Raw genomic sequence first — 12,699 nt, 5'->3', positions numbered from 1 at the left:
CACCTAATAGGAGTGATTGTTACAAACATCAAATTCTCAATATTTCATCACAATCACAAAAATCTATGAAAAAATCACTTATGACGCAATGTTTAACTGTTCTACGTCATCAATACACATTTCATATATAATGCAAGTACATGTGGCTGACCTTGCTATAATTCAACATGCTAAAATATGCAGGGGATGTCACAGTACCGTTGTGAGATTTGTGTTAGCTCAAATTATTTATAACCATCACATAGATTAGTTAACAGAGTTTGAGCCAGTGTACAAATCATTTACATTCAGATTCGCTTCAATACTTATATTGAAAATACAGTTAATTAAACCATTCCTGTGCATGTAAGTTTTGAAGTAACTGTATTTTATCATAAAAATATTTAGCATGTGCTCTAATAGTTGTTTTATTTTATGAATCAATCTTAGAATGATGTACAAAACTTTTTTCTTAGACTTTGCGTATAGTGCTTTTCATGAAAAATTGAAGAAAAATAATGATATACGGCAATTTGGCATGTGTCCTCGTTAAAAACAAGTATAAATAAGAAAATTGACAGATGATATTAATTAGTATTAGTAAATATGATGATACTGTATATCCACTTATTTTTGCGATTAACTTAATTTTGCTTTTTTCAGAATCACTTTCATATCACAAAAAATGCACTACACAGAAATGATTTCTGATATCATTTGCCTTCAGAAACTTTTCAAATTGCAAAAACTGACTGATGCAAATAAAAAAAATAACATGTTTTCTTCATTTTTGCAAATTTTGTGACATGGAAAAAACCCGTGGATATACCGAAAAATTAAACCAGCTATTATACATCATCATTTTGAATTTCTGATCACTGAGGTAGAAAAATGGTAAATACACAATATATTTCTGTATTTCATGTCTTTCAATAAATTGCAACGTCAAATAATAATATACTATACTTGAATACTACAAGTCAATCAATATTTTACTAAATAAATCAAGCTGTGACTTGAACATGAAAAAGAAACTGCTTAATCATAGAGGCCATTAAATCTCATTATTAACTGAATTCCATTGCATGGCCACTTTTGCAACTTTGAGTAAAGCTTTAGCAATTAAAAATCTTCCCATCATTAAATGATAACCTACTCCACTTCTTTCAATCACTTCAATGCATTGACCTTCAATATACCAAACCATTAAAACATGTCTTTTAAAAGCTCCAACCATATATACAAAACCAGATAAAAAATGAAGGATTTATAACTGTTCAATTACTGTCTTTCATTTTCATAAAATCAATTGACATAACTTTTCCTTTAAAAAGTATTGTTTGATACCCCCATTTTTGGATATGTCAGTTAAAAATTATCTCCCAGGTATGACATTGCATGATTTTTTTCTGCTAATGCAGTTTTCAGGAAGTCTTGAGGAATATTCAATCTGGTCCAATTTTAAATGAACCACAGTCCAGTTCTTTCCCTCTCAAGGATTATAACCTTGGAGCTTTATTACAAATGTGTCAATATTGCTTGCTTTGTAAAGTGTGGTGGGTTACCAGCATTAAGTGTTAAGGAAATATCACATTGACTGATAATTATTTCAATGATAACATTGATTTATTGACCAAAGGTGCTCAGAGATGGTTATATGGAAATTTAGAATTTATTGCAGAATAAAATGATAGTGACATTTGGGAAAAAATATTTCATTTCAATTTTGTGGAGATCAAAGAATAAGTTAATGCATGCTTTCATTGATTTAACAAGAACCGCAAGCAGTTAATACACAGTAATTAATATGTTAAACCAGAAATTTGTAGTTCTGTCCAGCAACTCTTTGTCAATGCAAATGGGTATTAAAAATCTGCTCAAGCAATAAATTATACAGATAAAGCATTGCTGAACTAAAGTAGATGATTTGAAATCAAAGCCTATTGAGTTTACTTTCAGTATGTTAAATAATTTTATTTTTATTGGCTGCATGACTGCATGCAATCTTATTCAAAAGCATTTTCGTTTTTAAGACTGTTAAAGTACAATATATCTGCACCTTTTCAAAGCCTTTTTAAATCAATTCATTTAACCGTTGTCGTTAAAAACCCCCATAAATATCAACAAACAAGATTTTTAAAGAAAATTAACCTCCGTTTACAATATACATCACTATCTAAATTTTAAAAATTTTAATAATCATACAAAACTCCAATTAAAAATATGGAGACAATCAGTCCATCAAATTATTTGTACAAATCAGTTGCATGTGAGAAAAATTAAAATGGTACCGAAAATGTGAATGACTGCTTGGAAAAGTACAGTAATCAAATAGCATATACGACAAGCCTTCAGGCTGATCAAAGGCATTAAAAGTAAAAGTCTGTCCACATTTTGTGTGAAAGGTTGAAAAATGTAAACATCATTTCTTGAAAGCAAATACAGTAGTTAATAATATTTATCCTTTAAATTAGACCAACTTCTCTGGTCTTTTTTGGTTTCTGCAATGTGTGAGAAAAGAAAGTTAGAAAGCATAGAACTTCATCTATACCCATAATTCTATCATATCCTTTAAGATTACATCAAGGCTATAGTACAAAAATGTGACATAAATTTTTGCTAGTAAAGATTACGGGTAAATATGAGATTGGAATTGCAACTTAATTCTGTGGCCTTTCCAGCTAGCTTTGGATGTCTCCTATGTGTTGAACTTAAGGGTAATACTATATGAATTTAATGAATTATAATACATTTCTCTGTATATTAAATATGAAGTTTCATATAATAATTTTAATTTTTTAAAAAAGGGTAGGGGGGTCATGGACACCTACGTAAAACATAAGTTGCAACTGTATGAAAATGGAATATTAAAACTTACTATAATTTACATGTAGAACCATTCAATAACTTAATTGCATAAATCATGTAAATTGCAAAGTCAATTGTTTCATTCAGATCTTAAAATATATGCAGTATTATTTTTAATAATAAAGAGAATATGTTACCAGTATTACAATTTAAAGTTCAAGATATCTAAAAAAGTTACAAGATTTGCAAATTATTTCCAAAGTACATCATTTTTTTTATATAACTAAAAATTACTGGTAAATCAGGATAAAATTAAAGTATAATTCATCAAAAGTAAACTTTACTAAACCAATGTAATTTTGCATCAAGTCTTTAGAACTTGTGTCCATGCAATCCCCGCCAATTTATCCAATTGTATAAAAGTAGGTTACACTGCAAAATATGTTTTAATCAAAGTAATTATAAGGACAAATATCAATCTACCATATAACAAATCTTGTACATTGATGACACATTTAATTGGTTTAAAAAAAAAATCATTACAGAATTAAAAGGTGATATGACGGGTTATGATTACAATTAAACTCGTACAAATTGTAGACATAAGTAACATGAGTTAATAATCATCCTATGATTTTGTTCTTTTTTTAATAGAATATCTTATGTCCAGGTCACACTTGTAATACACGATTTCACAAAACTGGGCTAATACACATAAAACTATTGAAGTTTCCTTTTGTTTGGGTTTTTTGAACACTTTGGCTTAGTCTTTGGGTTTTATTTATGTGAGGATTAAGGGTATTTAGTGTTCTTGAAAAATATTATCACTTCATGCTATTGAACACACAAAAAAGCTCTTTGTATGTAGGCAAGTGATAAAATTCATTTTGACGAATTGTTTGCCAACAGTCATATACAAAGATGTTTGGTAAATTCCAATATTCATGTAACTGTTGACTTAAGAATTACACAAAACACAGATAACTAGAAGTTTAGACTATAGCATACAATGTCTTCAAAAATCTTGCTTTGGTTTAAACCATAAATCAACCCATTTGTTTACATGTCATTCCAATATTGAAATAATAATGGGTCTTTTGTCACCAGATATATTTATCTCTGAGCAATACAACTAAAGTATATTACACTGATTTTGCTTAAGAAATTGATACAACTTGAACATCTCCATTACATAGACTCTAAATTTTGGTAAAGCAGTTTTATAAGGTTTTTTTTTTTTTAACATGATAATTCTTCCTTAAGCAAATACTTCAAATGAAATTACTGTGAGGCCATTCATTTTCAGATACCTTTTAATACAGAATATGCTGCATGTTATCTCACACTTCAGTATATAAAAAATCATGAAGATAATGTCATCCAAAACTATAGAAAATATACTTAATTTAACTGGAAATCAACCATGATAACTTACCAGTTAACTTAGTTATATTTAAACAAAGTCTTTACTAAATGATACAAAACAAATATCATGCTTTTTTTCTATGCACTAGTTGTCAAAGAGGAGTGTCACTCTCCAGTCCTTATTGATAAGCAATCTAGGGTCTACATTTGACACCCTCTGCTTTCCCACATGTTTAAAGAGAGAGTCAAACTTTGGACTTAATGCAAATATATTAGTGAGAAAATCAACTAAAGATTTAGATTTTTATTAATCAGTTCTATCTTTGTTCCTGCGCATTTCATAAAATATAGACCAAAGTTGAGGTAGAAAGTAGCATACTTACAGGGTACCTTTGCACTTTCTGTTAATGGTATAAATATTAACAAGATTCTTTATCAAAGTGGGTATAGAACAGCTGTCGATATTATTTAAAATTTTACAATATTTGACAAAAAATTATTTTCAATTTTTTTTTCATGAAAGGTAAAAAAAATTAAAAGCCCAAGCATGATTTGAACTCATGACTTTCAGATTCATAGTAAACACTCAAACCCCTTCCACTTCCCTCTTAGGTATTTAATTTGCGAAATAAAACATTATATTTGTAAAATTATACATTATTTTAATTGTTTATTTCGATAGAAAGTACATCACAATATGGAGGTGTCCCATACCACCTAAGCAAAAATTGTTTGTGGTTGTTAACATTTTTTTTAATCATTTTAGAAAAAAAAATTCTTTTTAGAGAATTGCAAGTGTTTTCACTATACAGATCATTTAATAACGCATGATTTTAAAAGAATATAAAATATGAGGGGAAAAAAGCTGATTTTAGTAATCTGTCTTTGAAAAGGCACATTACTTTACCAGACTTACAGATGAATAATGATGTTGACTCAAAAGCTTCCTTCATATCTAGTCCAGTAGTCCAGCATTTGAGATCATTCCTTTGAGTGTTTTAAACTTTAATGTATTGAACAAGATATATACCTTGGTCTGATTTAAGATGTGTTAAAATCATGAAACCAAATAGCTATTCAAAGATTTAACACAAACAAGAAGTAAAAGAAATTGAAATATCTCACTACGAAAATGTCAACATCAATTGTTCCTTTAGCTTCGTGCAAAGAGGTGAATAAAAAGAAACTATAAAAATGTCGAGTGCTAACATGTCATATTTTTATAGTTTATATTTGCCAAATGTAATACTGCTATTCTACATTAACTTCTTTTGAAAAGTGGACAGGTTTGGCCTTCATCCAGTCCGTTTTAAACTGTCTGAAGGGAATACTGATAGTTTGGTCACGTAAAACTGATAGTGTCTCTCTCTCTCTCTCTCTCTCTCTAACAACATCTTCTTTTGAATTGTTTAATTAAGTATATTTGGAACATTATAAGTGTTTGTCATTTGGCGCAACTTACATTCATTGATTCAATATACTGTCATGAGGCTATACTGTGTAGCATGTGAAGTGTCGTCTGGCATTTTGCCTCAAAACCGGAAGTTACCGTGGTCATACGTAATAAATATAGTAAGGCCAACTGCTGAATTCCGGAATAATGGCTACCCGCATCCTTATAGAGGGCGAAGTACCCCTGTCTTTTTAACGCGAGATTGGCATGTATGCGATGATATTTTATTGTATAAAACGCCAATTTTTAAGCATTTTAATTTCACGTTTTTACACTGCAACTGCAAAATGAAGAGACCCAGGACCAGAGCAACTGGAGAGCAACTTCCAAACTACCTTGAGATCAATGTTGTTGGACACCTTCCATATAAGTAGTAATATCTATATTGAAGAGTCATAGCAAATACTTTCTTCGTCCAGGAGCATTTTACAAGTTTCAAACAACCCGATAAGATATGCTCCAAACGGCAAGATAAAATGCTCATTTATTTCACATTTTTGTAGAGAACAAAATCCATATTTACCGAAGTACCCTAGAAACTAGCTCCAAAACACGCGTATAAATCATGACTGGCATTGGATGATTTGTAAAGATTGGAAATTTGTACATTTGCCTTCATAAGATTAACAGTCCCGTTCTTATACAGGGGTACATAGAGACTCGAACGTGCGTACGCGGTGGTATTAATGAAAAAAGTGCGACAAAAAATGAACGAGTTCAAAGTAAACGCTGGAAAATACATATATACTGTGCATGAATGTTCTTTCCATATCACATGAGTTCTGTTTTTCCGTTTTAAAGTATAATAATATTATTCACAATAGATTATTTATAACAAGACTTCATGTGAACCTTTTTCTTAATCTCACCGGAAGTCAAAAGTCTTGGAAAATGAGATGTAAAATTATCGCACAGGACAACAAATGGCATAGCGCTGTCGTGTTTTTTTTCCCAGCTTGCAACTGGGAGAAATGCCTCTTTGATTTACAAAATACATTTAATATCTGACGTTTTCCTTGCCTTTTTAACGGTTTTGATATTTTACTTGCCAGGAAAACCTTGCAAGAAAAAATGTAAAAATAGGTGATGTAAAAATGTAAAAAATTTGTACGAAGTGTACAAGAGAGTGAAATACATATATTGATATTCAATAGTGTAATGCATTTTCAACTTTAAATTTTTCTAGTCTTCTTGCATTTGGCTGAGAAGCAAATAACCAAATAATGACGTCTTCTGAGTCATTTAACTATTTCAGCTATCGCGTCAAAAAGCAACTTGTCCTTTAATTGAAATTAAGACAGAATATAAACCGAATCCATACATAAATCGTAATGAAAATCACCTGAAGGCATTCCTTTCCAATTCAGATCAGTTTATTAATTCTGTGGCCTAGAATAAGGACATTTGTGAGAATTCATATAATGAGGGATCCAAATAGCGATAGAAAAACGAGAGAGAGAGAGAGAGAGAGTCAGTCTTCACCTTTTTTTTTCATTAATGACATCACTTTTTTATTTAACGCGTTATAAAACTCGAACTTATATTGCTAAATGTTTATTACCTTTATACAATTATAATGGACCTCTTTTCAAAGTCTCTTTGGGGCTGCTTTACGTATACGTCGTCGTACCTGTTAAATCTTTCATCAAAATATCAGAGAACTGTTTTTTTCACGTGTATAAAAGATCGTTTAAAGTCATTCCCCGAAAAAAAAGTTAATTGAAATTAATAGCTTATTGCTATTCATCACTTAAAAATACTAAATCCTGGTTGTGCTCTAGTAAAAGATATATTTTTTTTTTAGCAAACGGCGGGCACTTGGATTCTTGAACATTTTCATAAAAAAGTACAGTGCTTCATTTCGGTACCTTTACTCCCCCGTTACACAGTAGCTCTGTGTTCTCAAAAATTATTCCGAGAATACATATAAACTTTTGTTCTAACGACTGAGACTATAATTTCATTTTTGTCTAAGCTTATTGTTGACCTAGAACTTCTAATTTGCATATCTTTATTTTTTAATTTGTTGATAAAAAATTGAATAATAAGGAATACATTTAATAATTGCTATATTTTAACAAATGCAAACTTTGTTGGAACAGTTGATACTTTTTTGTAAACCACATCGTGGTTTATAAATCGTAAACTGTCCCAGTTCAGTTTATATTCTTGAAAATTCAGTAGCTATCGAATTCATTCTTTGACAAATAATCAAAGATATTGGTCAAATTAGTATGAACATTAGTTTTCACCATTTTCTTTTGGGAGATTTATTTTCATTTGCATTTTGTAATATGTTCTTTTCCTTTGAGAAATTTGGAATTCGGGTGATTTTATTTTTCTCCCCACTTTCTTTGCACTTAAACAGGTGCATTATTCAATTTTTGTTGAAAATATAGCAAAGACAAATTTCTAACAAAATGTAACAATGCTAAATTTCGAACAATATAACAATGCTAAATTTCGAACGATAAAATTTCAGTTTTGGACCGAGACTAATGCAAGTTGTAACAGTAACATAAGTTGTAGACACTTTGGAAGAATTTCGCCTCGACCATTTTTGAAACGTATTCGCGTTACGTCACGTCTGACGAGACAGACGACACCAAACGAGATCTACAAGATAGGCCGCGTGGATGATTTAATGAATGAACAGTACTGAATGAATTTAATTAATTAATGATATATACTAAGCTCGGAATTGGGACTAAATAGTGTCGTGATTGGCACTCAATAGACGTGCACACTACTGATTTCAGTGAATAATGCCGTCAAAAATATTAAATGGAGTACTTCGTGACTAGCTATTGTCAACTGTCAGTGATGAAGCGAATACCTTACAATCTCACTACTACCGTCCTACTTACGAATTAATATATATTGTAAAAGAGAAAAATCACTATTTCATTTAGAGAAAAGAATTCAGGATTTTGAATTTCTTGATGTGGCTTGTTTTCTCTTCAAAATTTATCATTGTTCAATGTGCTCGTACGACAGTCTTGCAAAATTAGATTTCTCTTCCATTTTCTTCATTTTCGTCAATTTTTCTATTCCATGCTGCTTGAACAATCCGCCATAGCTTAAAAATATGGTGTTTCTTTCTGTAGTGTCCATATTTTTAATAAAATTAAATTTATTATCGTTCGCAGTTAAAAAGACTTTTTTAAATTACATGTACCTCGAGATAAAACTAACCATCCAATAAAAACCTTTCACTTGGCCATATCTAAACAAAACCAAATTAAGCTTATCGGACAATGTTTACAGTTTTGTAACAATACACAGTCTCAAGAAAACTATGATTGTAAATTGAAAAACAAAAACCACTTACAGCTAAAAAGCCTGTTTAAAACGTGTGTCCTATTGTACAACTTAACTATTTTTTAAATTTTTTATTTCTACTACTGTACTTGCGATCATTGCCTGTTTTTTGTGTTCAATTGTATACACTTATGTTGAGCCTCATATACCAGTGAACTGGTCTTGAGTGAATCTCAAGAATTGAAAAAAGCCTCATGTCACAAAATGTGTATCCTGTATCCAACAGCTGAACAAAAAACTAATGAAAGAGATTTATACAACGAGGTTAATACCTGAATTACTCTTGCTACTTAATCCCAGTGAATACTAGACTTTCTTGTAGTCTGCATTATTCTACATTATATGTGCTATTGTATTAAGACCAAAAGGCTTTCGGATGGTTCTCGCAATTGGTTCAGAGTTTATGTAACTTTCGAAAACTTTAAACCCTAAGACACATTTTCTTTACATGTCCTAGTAAGCAGATTTAGATTGTTCTATGGGGTGTAAAAACGATGACAGTCATATTAGTTTAATCTATATAGCCAAGCTTATTGGCAATGAAAATTAAATGATATTTTTATAGTACCGAGTTGTGTTTGTTCTGCGCATGTGTGACCACTTACAGTGAAAATATTTTATCTTTCATGTCCTACATTTGCGTTATTTGTGATTTAGGCAAACCGTTTATAATAATATATACACATGTAGTATGTCAAATAAAAGACTATTCACATATTTGATAAAATGCATTGATCAATTAATTTTTCTGTGGGAAATCTCAAAAAAGCCCTTGAGAAACCGAAAGTTCATTGGTCATAATACATAATTATGTAATATAATGAGACTTAGGTTGGAGCTTGGACATGTAGTTTCATACAGGATTATACTACACGTACATCAAAACAATTTCAATTTATCTGGGATAGCCAAAGAGAAACTGAAATAGTTACGGTATACATATTAAAACCAGCAATGAAGACTATTTTAGAAAAGGATATATGAAAATGTTTGGGTCTCTAGGTATTGACCTCTAGCTGGTGTGGTACAAATAAATCAACTATCGATTTCAGTATACAGTGAAAATAACATAATATTGGTTTTTTCGGTGGACGATTAAAGAATTTAAAAATTAAAAATAAGAAATACCTTGTAACTCTTACAAAGAATAATTTTTCAATCACTTTTTTGGGTTCAAAATTGACAAACTAGTAATTGCCTGATAGATTTAGGACTAACAATAAATATTTGTATGGCACAACATTAAAAAAAAAAACCACAATTTGGTTTATATAACTTAACTATCGATTCCGAGTATTCAAGTTTAAAAGATATTAATTTTTAGGAGGGCGACTTGAGAGGGAATAGACACTTTACAAGAAATGATAATTAGTCGACCATTTATTTTTTTTTTTTTTTAATTTCATTTTTTTTTTCAATAAATATGCAACTGCCGTGTATATTTGAGACATACATAATGAAAATCAGTATTAAAAGATATTAAACCCCCCCCCCCCCCCCCCCACACACACACAGACCAAAGCAATTATCTCATAGATACATGCTCCAAAAGAGGTGGCCGTTTCTGGACGGCAAACTCTTTAAGAACAAGGCTTTTGGCAAACACAATTTTGTTCAGAATAAATCTTTGTCAGGCAGTTTGATACAGAAGTCTGACAAACCTCTATAAAATCCTGATTGCTAACAATTTTGGCATCTTTTTGTGGGTATACTACAATCAAACCGGATGCCTGGTACACATTAGTATAGTTCCCTACTAACCGATACTGACACTTACAGCTTTACAATTTTCCACATTGATGAAGCGGGCAGTTCCGCTTCCGTCGGTAACGACTTGAGACCCCTCCCTTGACAGTCCACCTCGCACTCGTCGGTGGTGCCGGATCTGAGGGCACAGGAACACAGACTGGGGCACGGGGCACATGCCCCCGCCGTTTGGGTAACGGCTCCAAGTATGCACAGAAAGACTCCAAACCGCAATAACATGATGTGTACGAAGGGCAGAGATAGACCATAGCGCAGTGTCTTCTCAGAACAATTCCACTTTACCATACTATGGTGATTAAACCAGGATCGAAATATACCCTTAAAACTCCCAAGGAAAACAGCATAGTTTTGGATATCCTTTTTTTCTCTCAATATTTTTTTTACTAAACCATTCCGTCACTTGTTGTTGGATATTTTCACCTGTTCCTCTTTCTTACGAATCAACCTGAAAATATACGACACATATTTTGAAGGCAAACTTCGTTTTCCCTTAATACACACACATGCACTGCAAGCCGGAACCAGTTCATTTAATAAATACATCAGATGATTAACGGGGAGGAACTTTAAAGAAATATCTCCCGTACTTAGGTACGACAAATTTACCGGTGTCGTTTATTGATTTTAACTCTCAAATGCGACACACGGCATCTGATCATAGCTAACAAGAAAATATACCTGGAATATCTGAGTAAAAAATGAGAATACCTTTCTCCATATTCCTCGTTCACAACCTAGTATCCAAACCTTAAAATGTCATGTTCAAATATTTTTCAATCCTCCATTAGAAATGTTTAAATCACGTGACCTGGTCTTTGTTGGCTTTGGCTTATTCCCATACACAGGTAGATTAAAGAGCTATGTCTCATTCGGCTTGGCGTAGCGTAGCAACATATGACGCTTGTACGTTGGTCTTTAAAAGTTTTCGCTTTCTGAAACGTGGCCATTTTTCCTATGTTTGTTTAACATACATATCTTAACAGAAAATTCTATAACTAAATACACAAACTTTAAAAATATATATGAATACCGGTATATTCCCTCCAGTTTGTCGCCCCCTTTACCCGATTTCTATTGAAACTGAACATATTGCAAGAATAGAAAAAAAAATCTCTGACCAAAGGAAAATGCATGTACATTGAATATGTGTCTGCTACAAAGCGCACTTATTTCAACACAATGCAAACAGTAGTTTGTGCAAACGCTTTGTTTGAATGTTTAAGCTGATAGTATCGATCCCCTACTAACGGCCTGTCTCTGTCGTTTATTTCATAATGGTGTAAAATTCCTTGGCTCCCTTTTCATTCGCATTGATCGTTTCCTGTCTTGATTACTTCGACCCTGGTGACTTAAAAGTTGTTAGTTCAGATATTGTCAGTATCTACCCTTTGTTGATAGAACCCATGAATGTGTAAACAACACTGTTACGATATCCCAGATATATGCAGGTCCCTCCATGTATACCTGTGTACAGGAAGAATAATTATCCGCGGTATGCTCTTTACCCTATTCAATTGTTTATTTTGGCCTATCTTGAGTTGCAAATTACAGCATTAGTCTGTCATGTAATGTTTATTAACAAAACAAAAAACAACTAATCGACTATTTTATCATGTCAATGGCTTTCTTGTAGAGAGAAAAAATCTTAACAATCAAATTGTCGAAAATAACGTTTTCTTCGTCAATATGGTCACTATTCAAATCGGTTTGAAAAATATTTTTGAAAATAAAGAGTATCGTTTTCGTTCATTTAGGTGTAAAAGGTCGCGTCAATGGGTGAAAAAACAAATGAGTTATGTACTATTTTTCTGCAGTAAAAAAGCGTACCAAGTATCAAAAGTAGAAAAAAAGCCAGATTTTACAAAATAAATGATCTTTAATTGTAGCATGTATTTGAATAAAAGTTGAATGATGAACGAAAAAAAACCCACAGGCGGCGGACGTTAAAACTATTTCTTTTTAAAAATAAAATTATTTCCTGTTTTATTACAATAACTTACTATAAT

General features: G+C 31.6%; 1 protein-coding gene across 8 annotated transcripts in view; it reads right to left on the bottom strand.

Moving 5' to 3' along the window:
- The window catches only part of LOC105338325 (polycystin-1), a 47,956-nt gene extending 36,405 nt beyond the window's left edge, over positions 1-11,551 (bottom strand). For 7 of the 8 annotated variants that reach the window (XM_066067096.1, XM_066067103.1, XM_066067099.1 and 4 more), the window contains exons 1-2: positions 11,402-11,551; positions 10,704-11,138 (exon numbers count right to left, since the gene is read on the bottom strand). In XM_066067096.1, coding sequence (XP_065923168.1) covers positions 10,704-10,978 — 275 coding nt within the window. In that variant the 5' untranslated portion in view covers positions 10,979-11,138; positions 11,402-11,551. Of the gene's footprint in view, positions 1-10,703; positions 11,139-11,371 lie in introns of all 8 variants that reach the window. The other variant, XM_066067097.1, reaches the window with a different exon arrangement.
- Between the last annotated feature and the right edge of the window lie 1,148 nt (positions 11,552-12,699).

The sequence above is a fragment of the Magallana gigas genome, chromosome 7 (assembly GCF_963853765.1).
Source record: "Magallana gigas chromosome 7, xbMagGiga1.1, whole genome shotgun sequence".
Lineage (NCBI taxonomy): Eukaryota > Metazoa > Mollusca > Bivalvia > Ostreida > Ostreidae > Magallana > Magallana gigas.
This window is presented reverse-complemented; position numbering and strand designations above follow the sequence as displayed.